Source organism: Aquila chrysaetos, chromosome 24 (assembly GCF_900496995.4).
Source record: "Aquila chrysaetos chrysaetos chromosome 24, bAquChr1.4, whole genome shotgun sequence".
NCBI classification, from domain to species: domain Eukaryota; kingdom Metazoa; phylum Chordata; class Aves; order Accipitriformes; family Accipitridae; genus Aquila; species Aquila chrysaetos.
The window spans coordinates 8,135,365-8,162,408 of NC_044027.1; the positions used below are offsets into that span (position 1 = coordinate 8,135,365).

General features: G+C 49.9%; 1 protein-coding gene across 4 annotated transcripts; it reads right to left on the reverse strand.

Annotated features, from left to right (window-relative positions):
- Positions 1-1,388: 1,388 nt before the first annotated feature.
- Positions 1,389-26,764, reverse strand: TRAF2 (TNF receptor associated factor 2). 4 transcript variants are annotated; one of them, XM_030000911.2, is made up of 10 exons: positions 26,368-26,764; positions 23,490-23,710; positions 22,794-22,872; positions 22,345-22,443; positions 11,719-11,790; positions 9,903-9,977; positions 8,849-9,208; positions 7,698-7,875; positions 3,409-3,557; positions 1,389-2,039 (listed from the first exon to the last, which is right to left on the reverse strand). In XM_030000911.2, the coding sequence occupies exons 1-10, from the start codon at positions 26,383-26,385 to the stop codon at positions 1,821-1,823; spliced, it is 1,470 nt and encodes a 489-aa protein (XP_029856771.1). In that variant the 5' UTR covers positions 26,386-26,764; the 3' UTR covers positions 1,389-1,820. The 4 variants fall into 4 exon arrangements, with proteins under 4 accessions (XP_029856771.1, XP_029856773.1, XP_040975504.1 ...); XM_030000913.2 differs by lacking the exon at positions 26,368-26,764 and adding an exon at positions 25,087-25,173; XM_041119570.1 differs by lacking the exon at positions 26,368-26,764 and adding an exon at positions 24,523-24,802.
- Positions 26,765-27,044: the final 280 nt, after the last annotated feature.

Genomic DNA, 27,044 nt, shown 5'->3' on the forward strand with positions numbered 1-27,044 from the left:
CCTGCCAAGGATGATCCATGATGGCCACGAGCAAGAAGAGGGTGACCACTGTGCAGCCTCACTGCCCCCCTCCCAGCCTGAAGAGCAGCACAGGAGCTGGACAGGATCCTGGATTATTACTGCAAGGTAGGGTCAGCAGCCGGCTCCTGTGACCAACAAAACCTCTCCTAGGGCACATCTGGATGCTGACACAGGTGCGGGAAGCACAGGCAGAGAAGGCAGCAAAGCCTTCAGAGTCCAGCCTAGCTAACTGCCCATCTAGTTACTCATGGCCACAACAAAACAACTCCAGAGGGACCAGCCAGCCACAACACAGGGACATGGCAGCAGTTTCTTCTCCAGAGACCTTCTTGTGGGTGCTGAACACTTGCTGCCCAGAAGGGAGTGGCACCAGGAGCCCAGGGACAGAAAGGGGAAAGCAAATTTCACTCGGGGACTTCTTCAGCCACGCCAGGTCCTACCCATGTGGCTGCAGGCTCAATGAGGGGCCAAGCAGAGAAAGTGCTCCAGTGTGCAATGACCAGGAACCGGCAGGCATGCTGTTCCCAGAGCCAAGGGAAGGACAGGGTAAAGCTGCTGCTGGTGGGCAAGGCAGGCCCTCGGGGAGAGCAGGGACTGGCCAGCAGTTGCCCACTACACAGGTGGACAAGAGACACGCCATGTCCATCAGTGCCACAGCCAGAGAGGTGAGAGTGCCCATGCAGATAGATGGCGGCAGCATGGTCGCAGACAGTGGCAGAGCTGCAGCCATACCTGTTGGAGAGGGCCCTGGGAAAGCTGGTGCACCTGCGCTGCTGCGGTTGCCCTGTGATGGGGATGAAAGCCAGCTCAGGAACATCTGTGTGAGTAAAGATAGCTTCCAGCACCCCCACTGTCCAGCCCACCGCTGCTCAGGCACAGCCAGGCAGAGAATGGCAGGGTCTGGCTAAAAACCTGCCTGGGGCTCTCAGGGTTCAAGGGGCTGATATCCTGCACCGAGCCCTGCATCACGCTCCTCTCCCAGGACAGGACAGGCAGTCTCCAGGGGAGATTCACTTCTCTTTCGCTACGGGCATTGCTGGTTCTGTCCCATGCTCCCTCCCAGGCAGCAGGTACTGCCTGCCCCATCCTGTGCTCCCAGCACACTGCTCACAGCACAAACCACCCATCAAACACACAGCGAGGGCCAGGCTCAGGGCACCGCTCCACTGCCTGCCACGCAGCTCGGCTCAGTGCTCCCCTCTGAAGACACCAATGGCATCAAAACAGTGGCAAACCAGTTCACATCTCTCTCACCCAGCTTGCACCAAGTCTGCCACACACCCTTCCCGTCCACCGAGGCACAGACCAGCCAGCAGCACAGAGCAATGGCACCCCTGCAGCACACAAAACTTCCAGGAACACGGAGATCTCTGAATCCTAGACGGCTGAGCCAAGCATCCACGTGACGTGGTGCTCAGGCAGGCCAAACCCTTGTTTTACTACAGAGCACTGCAGATGTGCACTAAACTGGTAGAGCAGGAGCTGCACTGGTTTCCACTGGGAGCCCAGACAACGGCAGTTCAGACACCCAAGTCCCTGCAGGAGATCTTCTTGTACCCCGCAGACTGTGAACGTCCACCCAAACCTCTTCTCAGGGAAGGTCTCTCTGACACCAGGGAAGAGGGTTCCCATCAGACACCTCATTTCCACTCAGAGTGAAGGTCCCTTTTTGGGAAAGGCTTTTCCCCTTCTGCTGTTTGCCCCCTCCTTGCTCCGAGACCTGCCTGAAGTGCAGCACAAGAGGGGGATGCCCCACTCGGGGCTGGCTCTGCATTCACTGCTCCCGGAGGTGAGGAGGGTTAGAGGCCTGTGAGATCAACGATGGCTTTAATAAAGATGGCATCATCACGCACGTAGGAGTTCTTGGCTTCCATCACAGAGACAGGGCAGAACAGCGGGCAGCCGCTGGCAATGTTCATTTCTGTGACGGGTCGCTGGAAGGAGGAGGATGTCACATCAGGTCGGAAGGCATCGATGATATGTTCCCGGTTGTTCTGATCCAGGAGCATCAGGGTTACCTGTGGGGAAACATGAAAATATATGAGTGGCTGAATAGAAAGCACATGGAAACCCAGCCCAGTGACCTGCTCACTTGAAGCCTGTGAAACATGCAAGTACCAGTGCAACCATAGCCACATCACACACCTACAAATCTGAGAAATGCCTGTAAGCAGGGTCAGTGGAGAACGTCATCTCAGTGACATTCTGCAGAAACTTTCCCACATCCTGCCCTGTCACTGGAAACTTCTGTGTGGCGGCACAGGGCTGTCAGACTGACTCTGAACACCTACAACTGGCCAGCGTGGTGTTCACTCCCAACACCAATACCCCACACAGATATTTCATTAAGTTGCAGAGTTGCTGGCCCCTGCAAAAATAGGCGGCCCCTCTCTCTGCATCAGTACTTTGCCCGCTCAGCCTTGAAGTGTTCTGCAAATCTGCAACGTCTAGGAACAACAATCTGAGCTTCTGACGCCAAGTGAGCATCAGCTGCACCCTGAGTACTGAGGCGATGACAACCTTCCTTCACCTCGAATTCACGTAGAGGCTCCGCTTGCTTTCCAAATAAGCTGCTTCTCTCTTTCCGCAGCCTCTGCCGTTTCGTGCCCCTGCCCTGTAGCACACTTGGTGCTTTCAGCACAACTGGGGAATCCCCGGGGTGGCCAACATATCAAAGCCCTTCCTTCTTCTGCTTGCTAAGTAGGCCAGACCAACAGTGTCTAGAAGCTCAAGGGGTTGCAAAACTAGAGGCACATTGCTGGGCGTAGCAGGCTTTGTCTTCGTCCTGTTTGCAGCTTGGATAGAGTTATTTTCTTTCTAGTAGCTGGTATAGTGTTATGTTTGGGTTTAGTATGAGAAGAATGTTGATAACACACTGATGTTTTCAGTTGTTGCTAAGTAGTGTTACTAAGTCAAGGATTTTTCAGCTTCTCATGCCCACCCAGCAAGAAGGCTGGAGGGGCACAAGAAGTTGGGAGGGGACACAGCCAGGACAGCTGACCCCAACTGGCCAAAGGGGTATTCCATACCATGTGATGTCATGCCCAGTATATAAACTGGGGGGAGTTGGCCTGGGGATCCTGCTGCTCGGGAACTAACTGGGCATCGGTTGGCAAGTGGTGAGCAATTGCATTGTGCATCACTTGTTTTGTGTATTCCAATTCTTTTATTAGTATTATTGTCATTTTATTATTATTATTATCATCATCATCATCATTATTATTCTTTTCTTCCTTTCTGTCCTATTAAACTGTTCTTATCTCAACCCACAAGTTTTACTTTTCCCTGATTCTCTCCCCCATCCCACTGGGTGGGGGGGAAGTGAGTGAGCAGCTGTGTGGTGCTTAGCTGCTGGCTGGTGTTAAACCACGACAGTCCCAAACCTACCTTCTGGTTGAAGGGCCACCGCAGAAGCGCATCATTGGGTCCTTTCATCACCACAAAGAACAAGGAGAGATGGGTCCCACGCCCGGTGCCATCCCCGTTCAGGTAAACGCGCAGACACATCTTGTAGCCATACTTGCTTGTGTAGAAAGCTATCAAAGAGTTGCAAAACAGACACAGTGAGCGTCAAACCCAGCAAAGCCTGGCACCAGCAAGTTCCTTTGAACTCTGAGGACTTTAAAGTTTGGATCCTGGAAGAAGCCAGGTCTAGGTCTTAAAATACCTGCACCGTGGACGTGGTCTGAAAAGCCACCAGGTACAAACAACAGTAAGATGCCATCTTAGAGTGGCCTAGAGACAGCCCAAGGTCAGGCAGTCACAAGCCCCTAGTCTAGCTGAGACGCAGAGCGCTGCAGCACAGAGCAGGGTTCCTGCCAGCCCCTCGGGCTCTCCCCACCTGCCACCACAGGCACAAGCACCCCGGGCAGAGCCCAAAGCTGGAGCTCTGTCCAGGAGCTAGGCAATTCCCACTGCATCCCACCACAGACCCACCAGTTGTGCCACACATGACTGCTAAAGGAGCTGCAGTTCATGGCAGTAACGCTCACGAGTAGGAAGAAAACCAGCCCCAAAGAAACCTGACTGGGAGTAGACCATCCTCAGTACTCACTGCTCCCTCTTTGTAAGCTGGCTGCCTCTGATAGGGGCAGAGGCTCAAGCGAGCTTCAGTCTCTGGTTAGGAGCCCAGCTCCTCTGCATGGCGTGGGTATGGCTGGGTACAGGGATCTCAGGCTCGCTCCTTCTCCAGCAATTCTGGGAATGCCCGTGTTGTGATACCAGACCCACGCGGGGCCACAGAAATATGTCTCAGAAGGGGACTTGTGGCAAACCACCCTCTCACAGTAGCACAGAGCTGCGTGCCTCAGGTCTGGTGAGGCTCAGCAGCCTCAGGGCATGGGGCCAATAAGAAGTGGCATTTTACTGCAGGACTTGGTACACTTTTATGAACAGGCAGACTAGCACTAGTAGAGATACTGCACACTTCCATAGGGTGAGGAGGCAGAGATCAGGGCTTTGTCACCCGCTTCCCTCCCTGCACTCCCCAGCTCGTTTCCTCTAGTCCTTCCTCTCCACCTGCTTCACCCAAAGGCTTTCAGGGCAGATGTCACCCTCTGATAGACCAAGCAGCACATCCTCACAGCCTACCTGGGGCTTCTCAGCACTCCTGTAACCCTGTGAATGTAAAACCAGGTGGGGAACTAGAGGAAGGATGGCTGATCAAAGCAGTGGGAATACCCACGAAAAGGCACCAGACAGCCAGAATGCTAAACACCTTGTGCACCACGCTGCCAGCTCAAAGCAGTGAACCGGGCATCCTGCTTCCCACCAGCCCGAGCAAAGGCGAAGTGCATCGGAAGCAAAGCAAGAGCCCAGCAAGCTGCCCACTGACATCCGATGGCCAGCAGCAGGTGGCTTTCCAGCAGGAGCTTTGCTTTGGACTGTCGTGGCTCATGCCCCTGATGAACCTTTCTTGTGAGGATTTGCCTTTTTGAACTCTTATGATTTTGCCTTTTGCAAAATCCTGTGGCAATCATTGTGCCCTCACAATGTGAGTGAGTGGTAACTCTACTTCCTTCTCTTTGTTTTAACAGTGATTTCATTTGGTATTTTCTCACCTTTACATTTAAATACAAACCAAACACTTATACTCATTTCCCCTTTTCATCCCATTCAGAACCTAGACTCCTCTCTTCCCAGCTGTCTCCTTCCCTGACTGAACAGCACTAGTCTATTTGCTTCACTTTCTAAGATTAAAAAACCATCTCCAGAAGAAACATTTGTTTCTCAGCTGAGGCAGCACCAGGAATGAGGATCTCTCATCTAAATGACACAAGGCCTTGTACTTTGCACTTAGAAGGGGAGGGGGGGAGGGGGGGAGGGGGGGGGAGCGGAAAATGTCCTGCCTTTTCCAGAAGCAGTCTTGGCATTAGGCAGAGGCAGCCCTCACCTTCCAATCCCTCCAGCCACATACAAGATTTTCATGAGCAGATTGCATAGACCAACCAGCAATGCAAAACACAGTCTGGTGGCCCGCAAAGTAGTTTTTCTTTTGATGAAACAGTTTATAAAAGCCCTAAGCCCTGCCTTTGCTGCCCTGCCACCACTGCCAAGATGGAGACCGGCCAGCACGCAGCATAGAGGAGGAGGCACCAGTAACCATGAGCTGCAGTTCTGGGAGGAACTGTGTGTTCAGAGCACAGCCGAAAAAATGTCTGGATATATGAAGCCTCTTGCATTTAGAGAGGTTTCACCCCTTTCTCTCCCTTGGGCTGACTCTGATACTTATATCCCTCCACCAGCAGACTTGAATCTCCAACCCAGAAAAAACAAATCCCACGCCCCTGCAAGGACCCCAGGTTGCATCAGCCCATGGAGGGGCCTGAGGAGCCCCTGAGCTGAGGGTCCGTGGCCAGAGGACAGGAGTCAGCTCTGTCCAGCATCTCCCTCCAAACCGCAGCCTTTGGAGACATTCAGATCAAGCAGCTCTCAAGCATAGTTGTCCTGGTTTCAGTTGGGATAGCGTTACTAATTTTCTTCCTAGTAGCTGGTACAGTGTGTTTTGAGTTTAGTGTGAGAATGATGTTGATAACACACTGATGTTTTAGTTGTTGCTAAGTAGCGCTTATCCTAAGTTAAGGATTTTTCAGTTTCCCATGCTCTGCCAGCAAGCAGGTCCACAAACAAGAAGCTGGGAGGGAACATGGCCAGGACAGCTGACCCGAACTAGCCAAAGGGATATTCCATACCATACAACATCATGCTCAGTATATAAACTGGGGGGAGTTGGCCAGGAGGGGTGCATCGCTGCTCAGGCATCAGTCAGCAGGTGGTAAGCAATTGCATTGTGCATCACTTGTCTTTTCTTGGGTCTAATTTCTCTCTTTTTGTTATATTCCTTTTCATTACTATTATTATTATAATTGTATTATTATTATTATATTTCTTTATTTTAGTTATTAAAATGTTCTTATCTCAACCCACAGGTTTTACTTTTTTTTTCCTTTCCAGTTCTCCTCCCCATCCCACTGGAAGCAGGGGAAGTGAGCGAGTGGCTGCGTGGTGCTCAGTTGCTGACTGGGGTTAAACCACAACAACAGTGCAGGAGATGTACATTATGCAAGATTTAAGGTCCTCTAAGTCAAACAAAATAGATTTGAAGCAGACTTGTTGGCTTTGGGAAAAGGAAGGAAGTGTTGCCCTTCCCAAAGGGAACACAGAGCAGGGGTTTTCCACGGCTGCTGTTGACTTTTAAAAGGAAATGCTAACTGCACGCGCACAGTTTCAGTAGCAGTTTAGTTCCCCTCAAGAAGAAGAATCCTTTTTTCTTTCAGTTTTTCAAGAGAAAAAGAACTCTGAACAGCTTTCATCCAGAAAACAGATTTAAAAATAGTTTTTAAAATTCAATTGCTTTTATCTTGTGGCCCAGCCACAGTCTGCTTTTTCACAGCACCAGGAAGCAGGTGTAAGGTACATGCTCTAGGTTTGCATGCAGCTCTGGGCATTTTGAAAAAGCTCTCCAGCACACTTAGATCTAAGCAATTGCTGCTCAGGCAAACTCAAAACCCTCCTCCTCAACCATTCTGTTGTAAGGTAAGCTCCCTGCTGAGCCATGAAATGGTGTGAAGAGATGGTTTCATCTTACAGCTGCAACCCTGGGAAGTGCTTTCATAAGCAAACAAGCCATATCACAGTCTACTGCTCACTGTGAGATTTTCTTTTTTAAGAACAGGAGGAACAGCGCTGGGCTGGGGCAGTTCTGTGAGGAGAGCCCCTTCCTTTAACAGATATTCAAGCACTTCCCTAAGTATGGTTTGGGCTTTATTTAGACATTGTCTCTTGCACTGTCACGCTTTAGGCACTAAAATATATTTCTGGGGCTCTAATATATATTTCCTCCCTTCCTTAACCATTTTATTGCTGGTTTTATGGTCTCTGAGTATTTTACTTCTAACTAGAGGGTTATGCAGGGCTATTCTGGAGCTAAGAGGGTTGCATTCTCTATTATGAGAAATTAAATAGGTCTTCTGCAATCAAAAAAGCACCTCTTTTAGCAGCAGGTTTTTTTAGCATTGGGCTAAATGAAAGTGGTTCAGGCTCCACAAGGAAATGGGGACAGAACAGAAGTACATTCTGAATGGCCAGCATCTCCCCTGCTAAGGACACCACTACAAATCCCACACCCAATTGAGACACAAATGTTTTTGCAATTTTGCAAATTTGTGGGCAATAACCTGGAGAGAAGATCGCAGGAGAGCGGCCTGTTATCGCCTCCTGACGCTTTCTGGCAAATTCTGTTATCTTCCAGATGAAAACACCATCGTAGGTGGAAGCTTCCATGTTGCGGATCTTTTCCTCCATCTCAGCCATGGCCAGATCTTTGAGCCCGATGCTCCTTTCCAGCTGCCGGACCTGCTCAGTGGGATACACGGTGCAGCCTGGTTAGAAACACGTACTACTGTGAGACCCAAGAAAGCCAGCAGACACCAGCATCCCCTTCAGGACAACTCTTTAGCGAGAGATGTTCTCAAGAATCGACAGGGGTCACGGGAAGGAGAAATTTAGCATCATAAGCCAATTCACTGAAGCTTCATTTTGAACCTGTCATTCTGGAGAAGATACATCGATACAACTCAGTACTTGAGCTGGAAACTTTCCCACAGTGAATGGAAAAGTCCTCCCAACGAGCAGCTCCATTATGTTAGCAGCACAAGAAGTGAGGATGAGGGGGGGAAAAACCCAACAAATCAGCATTGTGAGAAAACTAGACTGAGAAAAAGAAGAACCTACACCCAGCCAACAAGGTCTCCAGAGGGTTAATCACTGCTAGCTAACATAGGGTCACACGAGTTTTGGCGGCTCCCTTGCTGAGAAAGCACAGGTATGCTGCAAACTGCATAACTCCCAGCTGCCAAGACACACTGGCAGTGCTCAGCAGGGACTGTGCTGGAACATACTGGTGGGGGCAGCTTCTTCACACCTCCAGAGTGTGCTTGGCACAAGACGGTAGCACAGCATCAATGATTACACTTCTTTTGAAAGGTGTGGAAGGTGAGCAGCCCCACGGATTCAGAATGATCCAGTGAAATGCTGGGTGCTCTGTCTCTCGTTGGAAAACTTCACCTAGGAACAACATCTCGGTGTCTGCATAACTTGATTACTAACAGAGATCTGAATGCTTTACACCTGTCAGTTTAATTCCCATCTTTTCCAGGAAGCTTTTGAGGGTTGGGCACAGGCACAAAAATGATGTTTTAGTTCTGCCTTCGGATTTGTGGAGTTTCAGGGCTGGGCAGTGAAGCTTTGCTAGCTAATAACATGGAAAGGAAACTGAAAAAAACTCTCTGCTCAAAGTGCTGGAAAGCCCAAGCCAGTGGTTACACACCTTGTTACTCAGTGTTTCGATTTTCTCCTGGTCTAGTCGATGTTGCCGACTGTAGGCTTCAGCTGTTAGAGACACTCTTTCCACCTCCCGATTCAGCACACAGACAATGTTCTCAAAGGTCACCGTTTTCCTCTCAAGGGCCTCACATCTCCCCAAGAGCTCCAGGGACCTGGAGAGCTCCGACTCCGAGCACAAAGAGTTTGCTGCCAGTAGTGGCGAGTTGTTCTGCGATGAGGAAAGGGCAGGAAGGGCCTTTAGGTCTCCAGACCCAGCCTTGAGGCTGAGCACAAAACTCAGTAGCATGTAGAGATGCTCCGCCAAACACTTGCTTTCGTGTTCTAGTAGGTTTTCATTTTCCACCTACATGAAGAGAAATACATCCCCCATTCAGCAAGCTCAATCTACGCTGTCACCATCCACAGAACAAATTCCTCCTCTTGAGGTCACAACGTTAGCTTTAAATTATAAAGGGGAAAAACCAAAGAAAGACAGTTAAAAAACCTGTTTTGGGGGTGGGTGTGGGTTTTTTTGTTTTGTTTTAGAAATGCTGAAAATCACATACAATGACAGATGCTTAATGTTTCCCCAGCTGTACACACTGTCCTACTGTCTTCCTCCATTAGTTCCCAAAAGCGCTCTGTCAGATGTACTTAACAGCACCAAAGGACAAAGCCTCATGTAATCTCCCCAAGGAAGGATTTATATGAACATCACCAGTAGGAGCTGGGACAACTAAGTTGCATGGAGAAATATGGCCTGGCCCCAGTTCTGTGCTTACAGCTGAAAGCAGTATAACCATGACAGTCTCAAAGCACTCAGGGTGTTCCTCCAGAAGGAGGAGGTTTCCTTCCACATTAAGTTCATCCTCTGGATACCCAAACTCTGGAGAGCAGATGATGTTAAGCTCCATTTGCAAAGGGTGTGAAACACCACTTTGTTCAAATATCTGAACGCAAACATCTGTAACAGTTTGGGCAACAGCAGTTTGCAGGTTAACTCTAACACTGGAACTGAAAACAAGTCCCAAGATAAACATCAACAGATGAGCCCTTACCACCTCAGCACATCCAACAACCTCGAATCTGCAAGGCACTTTAGATCTGCCACAGGTCTTCACATGGTCCCGAAACTAGGAAGGAAGGCAGGCAATGTTAGATCTTATGTGTCCCCAGGAGCTCCCTTTCCATCTCACTGACATCTAGGAAACTGAAGATGATCTCAAGAATGCCCAAGCCATCACTAATCACTAGCTGCCAAAGTGTGTGGTTATACCTGGACACTGCCTACCATTAGGTATGACTTTCACTGTAATACAAATACAGCACTGACACCTGGAAGGAAGTTTTATTTCTCTTTCTCTTGACAGCTAGGGGATCTCACTTCTTACCTGCATATGCAAGAAAGAAAAAACAACCAGCACAGGTACATAATATGGATGCTGAGCAACAAGTTTCACTGAGGGCAGAGAAAGGAGAAGCATAAAGAACAACCCCTGTGAAACAACAAGCCATTTAATTTTGGGGACTTCATGTAACCCTGGTCAGGACATGCCACAGCTTCGTATTTTTACTTCCAGCTAAGCATTATAAATCTGAGAACAAAAAGCTTCCAGGTGGTCCTGCCTGAGTATTTATAGCAATTGCTGCAGGTCCACCTGTGAAGAGAAGATGCTCTGCTGGGTCCACCATCCCCTCGTTGGGGTGCTGAAGGATGCCGCAGCATCTCAGCCACCTCCCGTCTGGCAGCTGCTCTGAAGAACCAAGGGCAACGGTGGATATTTCTACAGAGAAGTGCCACTAACCCCCCAGCTGCCAAAATGACTCGTTTGGGTTCCCACACAGTGCATGATTAATGCTAACAAGCACTGGCACATTATCATCTTGTTTTTGATATACCTCTCATCATCAGATATCAGTGGTCTGTTCTGAACAACAACCATATTCCACATTTACCACCTACATCTGCTACAACAGATGTCGATTAAAAGTGTTTTTAAACCACTTTTTTAAAAGCTTCTAGATCCATCTGGCTTGCTTAATGAGTCAGGTTACTCAGAGTTACAACGGCTGCAGCTAATCAACAAAAGTTTGGAGAGAGATAAAAGAGGCAGTTAATATTTAAACAAAGGACAGCTCACCTATGGGAATCCTACAAGCCTAGTCTCTGCTGGGCTCCACCTTTAGCCCACAGACAAGAAGATCTGTATCCCAAGAACCCAGCATGAATTCCTTCATTACACTGCCCATTTAGAACCCTTTGCTCATCCTTTTAATACTTCTGTCCCCCCTGCCCTGCTACAAGGGCCTTTTGCAAGTGCTACTAAAAATATTTGCCCGTAGCAGGCAGGACGGTTTCAGATGAACATGCTTTTTGAACATGTTTCCCAAAACTTTGATTTTCAGACTGTCGAGCCTTGCCCTAGGAGCCAGCAGCATGGAGACCCTATAGACATGGATTCCATTACATGACTAATTAGAAATAAATTAATTTAGCTGGAGATGGGCTCCCTTTCCATAATTGCAGCAGCAGTTGATATCGTCGCTTTACATAGGACATAAATACCCTTAAAACCCATGAGGGTGCTTTTCCCACAGAAGCTCTACACCCAAACATGACAAACACACCACTCAAAGGGAGGTGGCGTTGGCAGCACCAGCACAAAACTACAAGTGCCGATGAGTCATGTGCACTCGCACCCGACCAGTATTTTGAGCCTTATGGAAAGGTCACATCTGTACTAACAGCTGCCACTTAATTGTCTTCCCCACTCCACTTTCTAATGGTCTCGGTTTTCCTCCCCACTCCAAGAATGCCAATCAAGATGCCAAACATCACCGCTGCACATGGTTCACCAACAGTCACATAGATACCTTCTCCCTTGGAATCTTCTTCCCACAGCCTTCGCAAGTCAGTGGAAATTCAGGGCAGACTTCGTCATGAGCCTGTAAAAGAACCAACAGAAGACTATTTGGTCCTTTAAATAAAAGCTCCAATGAGGTTATATGATAAGTACAATTCAACAGGGGTAGTTTTATACTTCATCACAGAAGAGTGTTGTATTCTACCAAGCTATACTCAAATCTTGGTCAGGCTGATAATTCTGCATGCTGACTCATTTGTGCGATCTCCAGGCTACCAAAATTTTGGGTGCCTGCGTAGCCTCAGCCTCACTTTAAAAGCTGCTATTAAAAAAAAAAAAAAAAATCAAATTATTGCTTTGATGGACAAGATAATCAACAGGAAGCTCCATTAATGGCTCTGCCAGGAAAATACACGTTCAGACAGGTTGAGTGAAGTAAGCCACTATCTCAGCAAGATAATTTGTATAATTTTTCCACTGTAATGGTTATCAGTCAGCTGAAGTATGAACCCATAGCCTACTCACCACATGCTGGGCTGAGCTGTCTGATAGTATCTCCACATCCAAATCAGAAAACCATTTTTCAACCAGAAAGAAAAATATTTTAAAACTGTTTCATTTAATAGCCCCTGCACACAAGCACCCACCCCTGCAGGAAGAGCACACACAGTTTGTTTGGCAGCCAGAGGAGCTGAACAAATGATCAGGGCAATGTGATACTCTGTCCTCAGCAGATACTAGGACCAGCAGTACCAGCTAAATTGGGAATGCTAGAATGTGCCTCTGCTTTCTGTGTCATTTCCGCACTGGTTAAACCTTCTCTTTACACACTGTTCTGGGTTTGTGTGGCGCGGTTTTAAACCACGACACACACTATACAGTTGAAACAAGGCATTGTAAATGCCATGAAGATGCAGTTCAAAATTCACATTAAAAGATAAGTGCACTGAAGAACTCTGCCATGGTAGTAACAGGAAAAAAAACAACAACAAACCCCCCCCCCCCAGAAGCATTTATAAAGCAATCACTGAAACCAGATACTTTGAAAACTTGGTCACATTTATTCTTTATTAAAACAAGTTACTGTCTTGGGGGGGGGGGAACATGCACGAACTTAAATAGTGTTACCACATCAGAAACTGGAAAGTGAAACCCATTAGTGGCTCAGCTTTGGCTTCTTAGTTACTCTCTCCTTTTTGTACTTCTAAATGAGTAATCAGACTCCAAGCCTCACTGCACTGTCCCTGGAAAAGTGACCAGCCAGCCTGCGCAGTTCAGCTGGGCAGTGCTGCCTGCGTGGACACTGCTGCCTGCAGAGGAGGTGGACGAGGCAGAGGGCCTTCCTTTATTCCACTCGCTCAGAGGGGCTGAACCCTTTCTTCTACCCACCTACTGCTCTCATGTTCTGGAAACACCAGATAGCATCTTCCCCACGACCCACAAAACGCTGGCATAAGAACAGACAGTCTGGCTAAAGGAAGGAAACTTCACTGTAGAGACAACTATCTAAAAAGGGAGTATTTAAAACTTATGTTCTCCCATGCCAACGTGAAACTACCACCCCCTCTGCACTCCCTACCTCCCAGCATTTATCTTCCATCCCAACTCCACGCTACACCACGATGTAACACCCAAGACACAGGCAGCACGAGAAGGGAAACCAGCCCTGCAACAGCTAAGCTGAAAGTGCAACTGGTCCGTATGTAAATTTTTTAAGACACCCAGAAGCATTAGCTTTAACCAGCACAGATCCAAACCTCTACACAAACATTTTTGTATAAACAGTTTCAGGCTCTTCTGGAATCCCCTGTTTCTTCCTCCTCTACACAGGTGTCTAAACAGAGATGGATGGTATCACCACTGGAAGAAATCCACTCCACCCAGGAACCAAAGAGCAGGGGTTGGTATTCAAGCCTGATCTGCCACACTCCACTCCCCCAGGAATGGCACAATCATCCTGTTTACACCTTTCCCAAACCCACATCCATGAGCTTCTGCAGCAGGGATGAGCATCTCAGATATTCAGGCATTCACTGTAAACATTTTAGGCAGCTTTGGAAAGCCATAACACTAGGCAAGAGCAGAGTCACTCTCCCAGAGTGAACCTGTCATGGAAATCAAGTCAGATGGGGGTCAGAGAGAGGGGATGGCAATAGAAGAATGAAAGTGGAGCTGGAAGACAACAGTCTGGTTCAGACCTTCAGGGCTACTCTCCAGTTACCTCAGCGCTGACATGTCACCCACCAGCTGTAAACCAAGGCACAGATCGGCCTGCAGCATCCAACAGCAGGCATAGGAAAATCAAACCAGGCAGAGTTAACAGCCTGCATAGCAACACCTTGTTCTTCCCACTCAATTAAAACCAAAACCGCCGATCGATCCGCACACCAATTTCACTCCCTAAAAATAAACAATGAGACAACCCAGCAGCAGCCTGTACATCACACACCACCATCAGAACAGGCAATTCTCTGGAAGCCCACCTGAGAGACTAGAAAATCAGACACCACCACCACCACCTTCAGAAGGACCAGGGCGGCCTACGAGCACTCGCTCAGGGCGCAGGCACTCGTGGGTTACCACTGCGGCCGCTCAGTCCACCAGCACCTACCCATGCTCCCCTCTGGAGCACCACCAACAGGCTGCAATGGAGGTGTTGATCCCTCTTCCCCTTGTCTGTAGGCCTGCTGGCAAATGCAGCTGCCTGTGCGCACGCTGTAACTCTCCTACCTCAATATCAGGAAAGTAGAAAAGTGAATTGCAGTATTTGTAGTTGAGGTTTCTCTCAGGGCACGCGTGGGATCATGCCCTTACACTCCCAGCTCTCAAGCAGCAGGAACGGGCAGTTCCCTTCACAGCAGCTCTGTGACAGCAAGGGCAGCACATTTCAATGCAGCCATGCAGAAAAGCACAGGTACGCACAGGGAAAAAGCAGGTTTTGATAAAAGCAGCTGATCCCTGGAGGATGCAATGATCATTTCCTAAGGAATGCCAGGGTAAGCTGCTCTGCTGCACCTGCGTAAGACAAAAGGGAAAACCGTAGCTTAATCGAATTGCTATTTTGCCTCTCAAGGCTTCACTAAACTTGAACTATGGAAGAGGCTACTGCTGAAAATTATTATCCCCGTATTGTGGTGGCAGAGCAGGAGGTACACCTGCTCCCCAGCTGCCCTGCTCACAACCTGCCATATCAGTGCAAGTCCATTTTTATGGCGGTCTTGCAACCGCGTTGGGAAATCCATCAGCATGACACAACGCTTCCCCTCCAGCTAAGAGGCAAGGCAAGCGGCTGAGAAAAGCAACTTTTGAAACAGCTGCTGCAAGATGCCTCTGCCAGAGGCCTGCAGGAAGGTTATCGCAAAGGGCAGGGTTGGCAGAGAGATGAGGTACAGCAGAACAAGTTTGGTGCGAGCTGCACACCACAGCTCTTCTGCAAACAGTCTCCTGCGGGTTGATCTTTGAAAGCCGTTGGTCCCCTCCAAGCATGGCAACAGCAACCATAAGCAACAGCAAAGCTGAAAGGCTTGGCAGCAGGAAGGGAGCAATGAAAAGGAAGGAAAATTAACAGGACAGCAGAGGAAAGCCAGCTGAAGTGGCACAGGGCACACCAGAATGCTGTCAGGGCTTTGGCAGTCTCCGCCCCAGTATTGCCATGTCCCACGCACGGCTCCTTTGGCATCTTAGCTTGGCTACATGAAAAAGGGTGGGCCCACAGAATTGTAGAGAAAACACTGAAAATGGGTCTACAGTGTAAGAGACACCTGCCTAGGTTTTGAGGGAACCTGAGTCCTTTGCACCAAGAAGCACAAGTTGCTTCATGCATCTCCGCCAGGTCCCCAGGGGCTCCGGAGCCTCTGAGATGGGAATGTGCCACACAACACAGGTACTTTGGGATGTCCTGCTCCTCTGAAGTCAACATGCCCTTCCACGCTGTGTCTCCTCCTCGTCAGGGGAATACTAAGGCTGATTTTAAGCCAGGCCTGCTCAAACCTTTCCCCACACCCACACCGGTGGGCTGAGAACACGCACGCGGTCCTTGTACATGGTCACCATGCACATAGTCCTTGTGCTACTGCATGGAGCCCAGCAATACAGAGATGGAAAGCAGGAACCCAGTCTGTAATTCACAGTGCCAACTGGGAATGGGAGCTTTCTGACACCATTGCATCAGCTGGTGCAAGGCACAAACTGCTCCCTTTGCTGGGACATGCTGGTGACAGAGATCCAAGCAAGCCCACCTAGCATCACAAATAATTAAACCTCAAAGTGTCAAAACCAAATATTTAAGTTCCCATCGGTAACTGCTTGTGGCTTTAGCGGGCACGCATATGGCAGCAAAGGCAGGGAAAACCAGCACCACCTTTACTCTGCTGTCAAACGCCACAGCATCCACCTGCGTTGAGGACAAAAATTGGCAGAAGAGATGTCAGGTGTTCCCAGGGGCCTCTTTTCAGAACAAGAACTTTTGCTTTCAGCATTTGATGGTTTTGTTCGTTAGCTTTTAGGGCTGATTAGACAGACATTTGATTTGGGGGTTATTGGTAGAGGGACATCAAGGCAGCATTTCTTGCATTGAAGACAGACATGAAAGCAAGAGCAGATTTTGAAGAAGGCTGAAGGTACAAGAAACATTTGAAAGCAGCAGTGGGTTTTCTAAGATTTCCTAAAACAGACTCTGCCTTTCCTTGTTTGCTTTGAACTACATAAACATGAGGCGGTGGGACACTCCAGGTTGCTTTTTCCAAATCCCTCCATCATCCCAGAGGAATGATTTTCCTAGGGAGCCTCTAGTCTGAAATGGAGCAGGGCCAGACCCCCAAAGCATTTTAGATAAGTCCGAGTCTAAACCTGACCTGGCCCCACGGCCAGCTGGAGCCCGCGCACCACTGTCCCTTGCCTCAGATGCGGCTAGCTGCATTGCAAAACAAAAAGGCTAAATCCGCTTGCCAAAGAAATTAAAAATTATGGCATTGGACTACACCGAGTCTCCATAAACAGCTGGCTGACACATAAGGGAGGTTCAAAACGATTGGGAACATCTGATCAGAGATAACTCTGCAGGTGTTCTGGGCTACAACTAACAGTTAGTCATGGTCGTGTGAAAAATGCCCAAGATGTGCTGTTCTCATCTAATGAGGTCACTGCTTGAGAACAACCTGCCACCGGGGAGCAAACACCAATCATACCATCACACTAACGATGCCAGGCACTGGCACGTTTGTAGCATTGATCTGAATTCACCACCCAGACTTATTTCTGACAGCCGACCACTGTTGTTAACCGCAAGAGATGCTGCAGTGCTGACGGCTGTGCTCTAAGCACAATGAAAGCACTGCCCATGCTGACTAGGTCTCAGGACAACACCCCTGGAGAGATCTCCCTCTCTTCCAGCAATAATTTCACCAGCCCGCAAAGCCTCACCTTAATCACTCAGACCAAAAAGGGATAGCCTCAGGATGAAGCCTCTCAGTGGTCTGCCTGACCTTCACATTAGAAAGCATGGTGTTGATACCAGCCAAGCTCTGCGAGCTGCAGACGGTGGGCAGGGGAAATGTCAACTCCTTCGGCTCGCAGGCAGCACAGAGATGCAGGACATGAACAGAAGGGCTGTTAGAGCATGAGGCTGAGAACACCACTGGTGCCCAGAAAAGGGAAGATGAGACAGGTATTACAACTAGGAGAGGTGTCTTTCACATGCTGGAGAAGTTGAGCCTGTGGTGACTGGCTTGGTTTCAAACTCGATTTCTCTAGGCTGTCCAAAGAGTTGGAAGCGCCCAAGGGTGTGTATGCGATCATGGCTTTGGCACCTGCCAGACACCTGGAGCCCAAGGAACATCTCCCCAGGTGTGAAGTGCTGCCCCACAACCCCCAAAGCTGCGTTCATGCTGCGGGGTTTTGTCACAGCTTAGAAGGGACACACAGCACTCACCTCAGCTTCAAAGCTCACAACTTACAGATTTTCATTTTCCAAGGGGCAGATGCCAAAACTGTTAATTAGGTGGGCCACCACAAGAAGGCTGAGCTGTTTTTAGAAGCTAAGAGCAGACCCTCTATAGCCGGGGCTTTCCAACCCCCTCCCACGCACACTCTCTGGCACTCCCCGTGGCTTACCTCCCACCACGGGTTTGGACAGGAAACTGCCTCGTGTCTGGGCAGCCAGCTACATAAACTCTACTTTGGGGACTGTAAAGAAGACCAGGTTTTGTTTGGGGACCTCAGCTGAAGCTCTGGAAAGTAAAGGAGTGTCAGATCCCTCTTTCCAAAGCAGGAGGTCCTTTTGGTCATCTGCATGTGCAAATCAGGGATCCTCCCTCAAGAAAGTGATCTGGTCCTGGGGCAAACTGCTGATCAGGTTGGAGCTAGCTGCAAACTGCACTTCAACACCATACCATAACTTAGAGCCAAAACCTTCAGAAAAAGACAGAAAATGCTGTACTGGATTTTAAAACAAAGGCTGGTCACCCTGCTACAGCATCACCAAGTGTGCTTGCCAGAGTGCTTAAAATCCTGTATCCCACGCAGGCAACACTGCTATAAAACACTCAGAAGTACATTTTGGAGGCAACAGGAGCCAGGTGAAGTAGCTGCAAAGACCAGAAGCTCTGTTCTAAGCAACATGCAAAAGTCTGAAGATGAAGTTTTCAGCCTAAGCTGAAAATCACCACCAAAGACTATTGGGGCATTCCTGGGATGCAGCTAGAAGGGGGGGGGGGGGGGGACCATGAAACAGTGAAGCATCACAAAGCAGGAGGACCCCCTGGCTCAGGGCCCCCAGCAGCATTTTTGAAGAGGGACAGTTTTCTCTACATGAGGTGTAACAGGTCTTCTCCAGCATCTCCCAGTAGGAACACTGGGCAGGAAGGGACTGCCCAGTTACTTTGTCATCCTGGCTCCAGGAAGCCACATAGCCCAGAAGGGGATGTGGACATACTCTCCAGCACCACTGGCTTTGGAGTAATATCACTTAAGTTCTGAGTTTTGCATCTTCCACAGTCTTCCAGGCTTCAATTAAAGTGAACTCTTCAAAACCATGGTGGCAGCTGACTACAAGGAAAACACATCCCCTCCAGTTTGGATTAGGATAGGTTATCATCACAGATGACAGTCACCCATCCTCATTAGCTGAGCTCATCTCTTTTCCTAGAAACCACCCCTCCCAACATAGTTTAAATACTGCCAGGATTAAGCTTAAAACTTAGTTCTCCTTCCAAAACTTAGACAATTCCATTTCCTTATGTCTCAAATAATTCTGTATGTCCTGAGATGAACCTCTGTCTGGGTAACAAATGGAAATGCCACAGTTGACCACATGAACACCCCTCTGCAAGCCCCCTCCTCCCATCCCAATCCTGATAGGGGGCAAAGTAAGGGAGTTGGAGGTATGAAAAGCATACATAAAAGGTATACAAGAACTGAAGGTACGTTGATAAAACAGAATAGAGACATAGGCAATTGGAGGTACTACAAGGCAAGAAAAGAAGCACTCCAGTGCTAAGGAACCACAAACTCCCTCTACCTGGATATCACAGAGCATGTTTTCTTGGTCTTTCCTTTTGGTCTACCAGGCTAGTTTTAGTTTCTGCAACCCTCCTCAGACTTTCCACCTGAATCTAAATGCTCCTGCCCACAGCCTGCTTATCTGTATGTATGTTCAGACAGACTCATCAGGAAACCTATACATGAAAAGAGCTTACTGATTAAAAGGAATCCCCCCCCCAGCCCTATGACAAACTGCTTTATCCATATGCCACTAAATATTTACAATATTTACAAAGTCTGAAAAATGCATTTATAAACACTTAAATATTTCATACATTTCACACAGCTTTACGCAGGAGTGCAAGTCATGTCCAAGCAGATTGCACTCTTTCAGTTTTGTATGTCCCTTTGAGACCTGAACTTCAGTCTGCCTGAACAGAAAGCAAAACTGAAACCAGTTTTATTAATTTTTTTGAACTTGAAGAGCTAGAGCTTTTCAGCTGCAGAACACTTTTTTCCTTGTTCATGCCCTGATAAGATTAGCAAGCCAGAAGTGACTATCTCTTGATTTGTAAGTGGATAGCAGCCGAGTAAGTCTCTCTCAGTACGAACACATGATTTTTAAATTAGCAAACAATGAATTCGCTCTTAGGGACTTTCCATGTCCTGTCGGAAATAGCGCAGCAAGGGACTTTCCATAGTGGGGAGCACTGAGCTGCTGCAGGACGTTACACACATTGCTGGCTACAGATGCAATCGTACTGCACGAGGCAAATGCTACTTAGCGGTACTAAACTAACAAGCCTACCCGTAAGGCAGGGTTTAACATTAGTCCACAGTACCAAGAGAGACTCTGAGCTAACATGGTCATTTGACACCTCCTCTCTCATCAGCCCTCCTCAGCCACACATACCATCTCCTAAGCTCTGACCACATGAGGACAGCCAGGCATGATTAAATGGCACAGCTCTGGCAGGCATCTGGGAGGAGAGATAACACAAGCCAGACCTTGCCTCCTCCCACCAGTTCCCAAGAAAGAATCAGCTTTTCCCAAGAGGGTACAAAATAACCTTACCCCCATTAGACTGAATGCCACCTGTGGTAGGCAGGAGAAGCAAGCTCAATCCTGAGACGAACCAACTAGCAGTGCTCAAAATCCCCGCTCCCCTTTCATTGCACAAGACCACTCCAAGACTAATAAAACCATGACAGACAAGATCAGTGCTGCAGACCTGCAGCCCAAGCACTCCGGCGCCACACCTTTACAAAACATAGTCTGTTTTAGCAAAACAGCTAACGGGACCTTTTGAAGATTAGGTGGAGAGTAAAAAAGAGGCATAGGCTTATCCACTCAGATGCTCTTAAGCAATTGTGCCTAAAATCCCAGAGCATCACACACACCTGCAGCCTTGCAAGAAGACGGACTTAGCCCACAACAGCTTGTTTCCCTTTTGAACTTCTAGTGCAAGTTCTGGCTGGACTCAAGCCTGCATTCAAACACTTGTAAGACCACACATGGAGGACCTTTGGCAGCTGATGATTTTTGCTGAGCTCTACAGGAACTCTTTAAGATTTTTTTTTTTTTTAAAACCAGGAGAAAAAGTTCAGAAGAGCTTATCAGTCACACCACAATCAATAGCACTGGAAGCTGCTGACAAATATAATTTGGTTTAGTCTAATGGAGATGAGCTCACTTACTACAATCACCATTTTGAACACTGCAGCGGGCGTCAGACTTCTAGTCACTGGTCACCAGCAGAAATTAAAGTGTGGGTCAAACAATCTGCAGGTACCAACAGCACAGCTTGAACCTGGAACCTCAGTAAGACACACTGTACCCTGAAATGCAACTCCCAAACTCTCTCTGCTGCATCAGTGTTAAGCTTTTAACTTGACATTTATTCAGTCATACATCCACACCATGAGTCACTGACAGATCTATGAATGAGGGTTTCACAGCAGGAGAATCATTTAGCACCCTACATCCCCTCACCTTTTGGACTGAACTTCTAGCATAAAGAAGCAGAAGGTCCTGGAAAGCAGTACAAAGAAGCAGAAGCATCCCTTTAACAGGCTCAGCAAACTAGGCAGAACACTCAGGCATGATCCACAGCTGTTGTTTCTTCCTGCCACCCTGCAGCAGCACTGCAGAGAATCCAAATGTTACCCTAGACAGACCAAGGTTATACCTTTTCCTGACACGCACTGCAGTCACTACAAAGCTCCATGAATCACAGGGCTACAATCTTTACCTACGATGAGTGTTAGGGGGAAATAAAATTTATTCCTCTTATCTCAGGCCCTCCGTGTGGTGGTTATTCCATTCCAAGAGGGATGACAAAACTGTCCTTCAGGAGAACCAAAGCTTCACAGGTGAATATACATTCACTACTAACTGCCAATGCATTTTAGCAATGCAAATTGCCACAGCAGACTGACTAGAGCTGACTAGTTGGAAAGCACAGGGAAGCATGTGGCCCACTGCCATCCTCAGCAAGAACACACTTCTCATGAGGCATGCTAGCCATACACATGCTAAGGACCAAATGGCCAGGGCCACAAAAAGGCGGCCTGGATTAAAGAGCTGGTGGGGCTCCTCAAGAAGAGCAGGACTGGGAAAACCACCCTGTTCAGCAGGCTCACGGCCCAGAACAGCTCGGAGCGACGGGTGGCCAACCAGTGAGTAATGCCCAGTCCCACTGCCCTGGTAGCTATGGGGGCAGCTGGCTGGAAACAGGATCATGGCCAAACCACTTTCCCCAAGATCATGGGTCTGAAGTGGGTTTTAGGTTCATATAATGCAGAGAACTTCACAATAATTCCATGGCACAGCACAGTTTCTTGACAGTTCACTTGTCTTTTATAGCAGAAAGGAGTTGGAGATAGAGCTGGTGGTTCCCACCATGGAAGGGACATGCTTGGTGCCTGCGATCACAAACAAATCTGAAATTGTTTCAGTTCAGCCTGTGCCCTCAGAGCAGGGCACACAAACCTAACTCAGTCAAGAAATCTCTCCAGCTTACCGTTAAGTCCAGGGAGGTGAAAGCTCCCACAACCACTGCCAGTGTCAGCAGATGGGCAAAACCACCTGAGCCTTCCCCAAACACAGAGGCAAGAAAAGAGACGCAGACATTGAAAGCCTTGCTTTGATCTTTACCTCATATTCTTTAATAGTGCCCTTCCAAGTGCAGCCACTGTTAATACAGACAGCAGGCAGACTTTCCACCTCCCGACGAGCTGCGTTGTCTGGGAAAGCCTAAAATGGAAAAAGCAAGCAAACAACAAAAATTACTGAGGGATTGCAGTGTTAGTCCAGTCTCTTAATTCTTTATTAAGACTTTATTAAGGCTCCTCCCAGGCCAGTTGCCACATCACATCCTCAGAGGTGTGCTAATGGCAAACAAATTGTTATTACAGCGTTTAAGTAGGCCACCACTATATGAACGTGACCTGGATTTTAGAAGCTGGAGAGTCCACCACATTAATCATAACTGTCACTACTGAAGAAAACGTTTCCTAGGAATAAGGGATTCTCAGAACTTGTGTTTTAAACAAAAATGGCAAGTGATATTAATGACATCAGTAAGCTTCTTTATTTTTACTTACCGAGCTTGTTTCCAAAATAGAAATTCCTTCTTCATATATTCCTTCCTGAATACAGCTGGCACACTTTTGAGGTCCAGCACTATCAGGCAGAAAAATAATCATCAAACACAACAAAAAGACCAATTTATCATTTAACAATAAAGCAATTTCTGGTAACTTCATAAAATGAAAGTATTTTCTTATTTTTAAAACACCACATTGAGCCTTTGCTCATGTGTATTTTTGATGCCCATTTCTGATTCTAATTTTTTTTCTTCTCCTGATTAACCCCTCTGTTCAACTTCCCTCACTTAAAAGAAAGACTGAGACAGAATACGAGGAAACTTTTCTGGAAGCCAGCATGTGCTTAACTTTCTCACATTTTTGGCATGACAACCATAGGATGACTTTTAGGAGCAAGTTCCTTCGGTAGCTGTGAGGAAGACTGAAGGAGATGAGTAATCCACCTGGATTGCCACCTGAACGGCAAAAACAATCCGGGAGATTCCGGAAAAGGGAACTTCGAAGCAACTCCCAGAACAATAAAAGTAAGTCAGAAATTACACATTCCCTTAAAGAAGGCCTGATGCTGAACCTCAACGATTAAACAAAGCTCCCTCGCCGAGAAGGCCTTGAAAATGAGACTTTTTTCTCCTTTTTATGCTTCAAAACACCTTTTCAAGCATTTTGTCTTCAGACTGAAGGCACAAAAGTTACCTTATGATTTTCTTCAGACAATAGGAACAGTAGCGATGCCCGCACTGAGCTTGAAATGGCCTCCTCAATATATTCTTGCAATCGGAGCAGAGGTATTTGACCTCCAGCTTAGTTCCCAGGATCTCCTTTGCAAATCCAGGCTGGTTTAGATCCAAAGAGCTAGGTGGAGTAGAGTTTGCTGCTGCCATGTGAACAAAAAATTCTGGCTGTATCTCCAGAGCCTGAAAATAAAAATATTTTCCCTGTTTGATTATAACCGGATGGTGGTAATTTTTCACATAAACTGCATTACTCACAGCATATTACACTGGCACCCAAAACCCAACAACATAGGTAAACAGACTGATGTAAACCACGAGCCTCCCTGCACCTACTGAAAAATACAGCAAGAAACTTTACAGTTAATTTTGGAATTAAATCTGGACCAAAGAGATGGATTGGGCAGACCTCACTAAAATCCCCGTCCAAGTTTATTGAAATCCAACCTAGTCAGAGAAATCAAGGCTTCTGGCCCAAAAAAAGGTGAAAAACCATCCTAAAGCTGATTAGGAATATAAATAAATCACCTCAGTGATTTATTTAAGCACCCTTAGGCACCGAGAGAGGTAACCACAGCCTACCACCACTTGTTTTCACATCTGCCAGTTGTCAAAAAGGACTGCAATTCTGCCCAGAGCCAGCCGTTCCTGGGGGTCCCGGGGCAATGCCGTGCACACAGCAGAGCCCAGACTTACTGGCAACGCCCAGGCAGGCATACGGGGCTCTCCAGAGGGCTAGAAAACAAAGATGTGAGAGGCACAAGCAAATCGGAAAGAAGGAAAAGAAGAAAGTGCATTTGTTTTGACCACTTATGATGATCTACAGATGCATCTCCTGCCTGCACGCCCTGCCACTGCATCCCCCAGCCACCTAAGACGCCCAAGGTTGCACATCCAGGCCCTTCCTTCCAATCAGGGCAGCCGAGGCAGCGGTGAGGCTCCTTCATCTCCCCACACGTTCTAAGTTTCGGCTAACATCCAACTTTTGCCTGTACCAGGGGTTGTTAAAGGCGATGAAGTGATCCCAGAACAGGGACAATGAAGATCCCTTCCCAGGACCAAGTTCCCCCCGGGAGCAGGCCGCAGCCCGGCTGCCCTGGCGGGAGCTGTGCCAGCGGGCTCCAGCCTGCCGCTGAACCGGCTCTCTCAGGGCTCTGGAAGCCCCCGCTAGCGGAGACCCCACCGTCGCCAGTCCCGGCTACAGTCGCCGCCCTTACGGGGCGGAACGTCTCCCAGGCCACGGAGCGGCGGCGGAGCCTCCCCGCACCACCATGACCCGGGAGCCGAGCACCGCCGCCCCGCTCCTCCCCACCGCTGGCGGGAGGCTGCTCCCCCTCGGTGCGCCCCGGCCTGCCCGCCGCGAGGAGGAGCCGCGGCCGGGCCGGGCTCAAGGCGGAGCGAGGCCCGGGGCGCCGCCGCACGGGGCAGGGCCGGCCGGCCCGCCCGCCTCCTCGGCGGCGCGGCGCGGCCCGGCTGCGGCCCCCCCTGCCCCGCCACCCCTCCTCCGTCCCCCACCGGCCCGGTACCGCGGAGGGGGGGGGGGGCAGCGCCGCACTTACCGGCCGCCTCTGTCCGCGCCCCGTACCGGAAGCGCACACAGGCCCCGCCCACAGGACACGTGTGGTCCGCCCCGCCCCGCCGGGCCCGCTCGCGGCAGGCCACGCCCCCCATGGCCGCGCCGGCGCCTAGCAACGGCCCCGCCTCGCGACGGGCCGCCCTGGGGCGGGGCGTCACCGCCAACCCCCCCCCCCCCCCCACACACACACACACTCCGCCACCTACCCCCGTCACCCCCCTGGACACCCCCACTCCGCCACCTACCCCCTGTCACCCCCCTGGACACCCCCACACACATCACCTACCCCATCACCCCCCAGACACCCCCACACCATCACCCTAACCCAGTCACCGCTCCAGACACCCCCACTCTGCCACCTACCCGTGTCACCCCCCTGGACACCCCCACACTGTCACCTACCCCTGTCACCACCCCTGGACACCCTCACACTGTCAGCTACTCCAGTCACCCCCCTGGACACCCCCACACCATCACCTACCCCTGTCACCCCCCTGGAGCCCCTGCACCTTCATCTAGCCCCATCACCCCCCTGGACACCCCCACACCATCACTTACCCTTGTCACCGCCTCAGCCACCCCCACACCCTCACCTATCCCTGTCTCCCCCCTGGACACCCCCACACCATCACCTACCCCTGTCACCCACCCCCCAACAGCCCCACACCGTCACCTACCCCATCACCCCAGACAGCCCCACACCATCATCTACCCCGGCCACTGCCCCGGACACCCCCACTCCGCCACCTAACCATCACCCCCCCATGCCCCCAAACATGTCACACCCCCAGTTATGCCCCGTCACCCCCACTGTCACCTCCCACTCAGTCACCCCCTCAGGCACACACCCCCAGCATCACTTCCCCCCTATCAGCCCTCCGACACCCACACACAGAGTTACCCTACAGTCACCCCCACACACAGCATCACCTCCGCTGTGTCACCCCTCACACGCTCACCCCCCATCACCTCCGTCCTCTGTCACCTCTCCCCCTGCATCACCCCCCTGCTGCCCCCACCACCCCCCGCCATATCCCTGCCTCAGGCCACCCCCGCTGGGCCGGGGACCCGGAGGACAGTGGTGCTCAGCTTGGGGACACCCTGACCCCCACCTAGGGGTCCCACCCTGCGGGGATGGCCACCCTCCCGCCGCGACCCCCCCATGGGGACCACCCCTCGGGAACGGCCCAGGGTGACCCCAGCCCCCACAGAAATTTTTTAAGACACCTTTGGCCATTTTGGGCAGCGCCGGGCACCCGCTCACCTGCGTGCAGAGCGCCATGGCGCTCCCGTGTCACCCGCTTGGAGGGAAAGCAGACGCCACCGGCGCCGGGAAGGACGGGCGGTGGTGGGGTGGGTTTCGGTTTAACCAAAAAAAAAAAAAAAAAACAGAAAGAAAAGAAAAAAATGACGTGGGGGGAAAGGCAGCCGCCTGCCATGCGGCAGTGAGGTCAGCGCGAGGTGCTTTTTGCAGGGGAACTCGCTCAGCGAGAGGTCACGGCAGCAGGTTTTTTCGCCCGGGGTCCCCAGCCTGCGCGTCCCCCTGGCTCAGCTGACCTGCCGGGGGCTGCCAGCGCCCTCCCTGCGCTCGCGATGAGGTGGCACGGGGGCTTCGGGGCTTTACAGCCTCCCATGCTGGCAGGGCAGGGATGGTCTCGTTCTCATCAGGCAGGGAATTCACCCGGCACTGGGGAAATCCTCCCCGGTCAGAACCAGGCACAACCAGTCTGGTGTTACCCCTGACAGAGTGTCAGTAACCCCTGCTGCAAGGACAGTGCAGGAGCAGAGCGGGTCAGAACAGGGAGGCAAGTCAGGGCAGCTGGCTGTAGCCCGACACCGGGCTGAGCTGGCCCCAGGCAAGCTCAGGGAGGCACTGAGCCCTTCGCACAGGGCCACACGCTGCTTTGGCGCCCATCGAGGCGAGATGATCCCCGCAGGGCC

Excerpts from the sequence above, each read along its gene's own strand:
- TRAF2 (XM_030000911.2), bottom strand. Across the intron at positions 22,873-23,489 it reads TGTCTGAAGAAAATCATAAG|TGCTGGACCTCAAAAGTGTG; the intron begins GTAACTTTTGTG and ends TCTGCCTGATAG. Across the intron at positions 7,876-8,848 it reads TCGAAACACTGAGTAACAAG|GTCCGGCAGCTGGAAAGGAG; the intron begins GTGTGTAACCAC and ends CCCACTGAGCAG.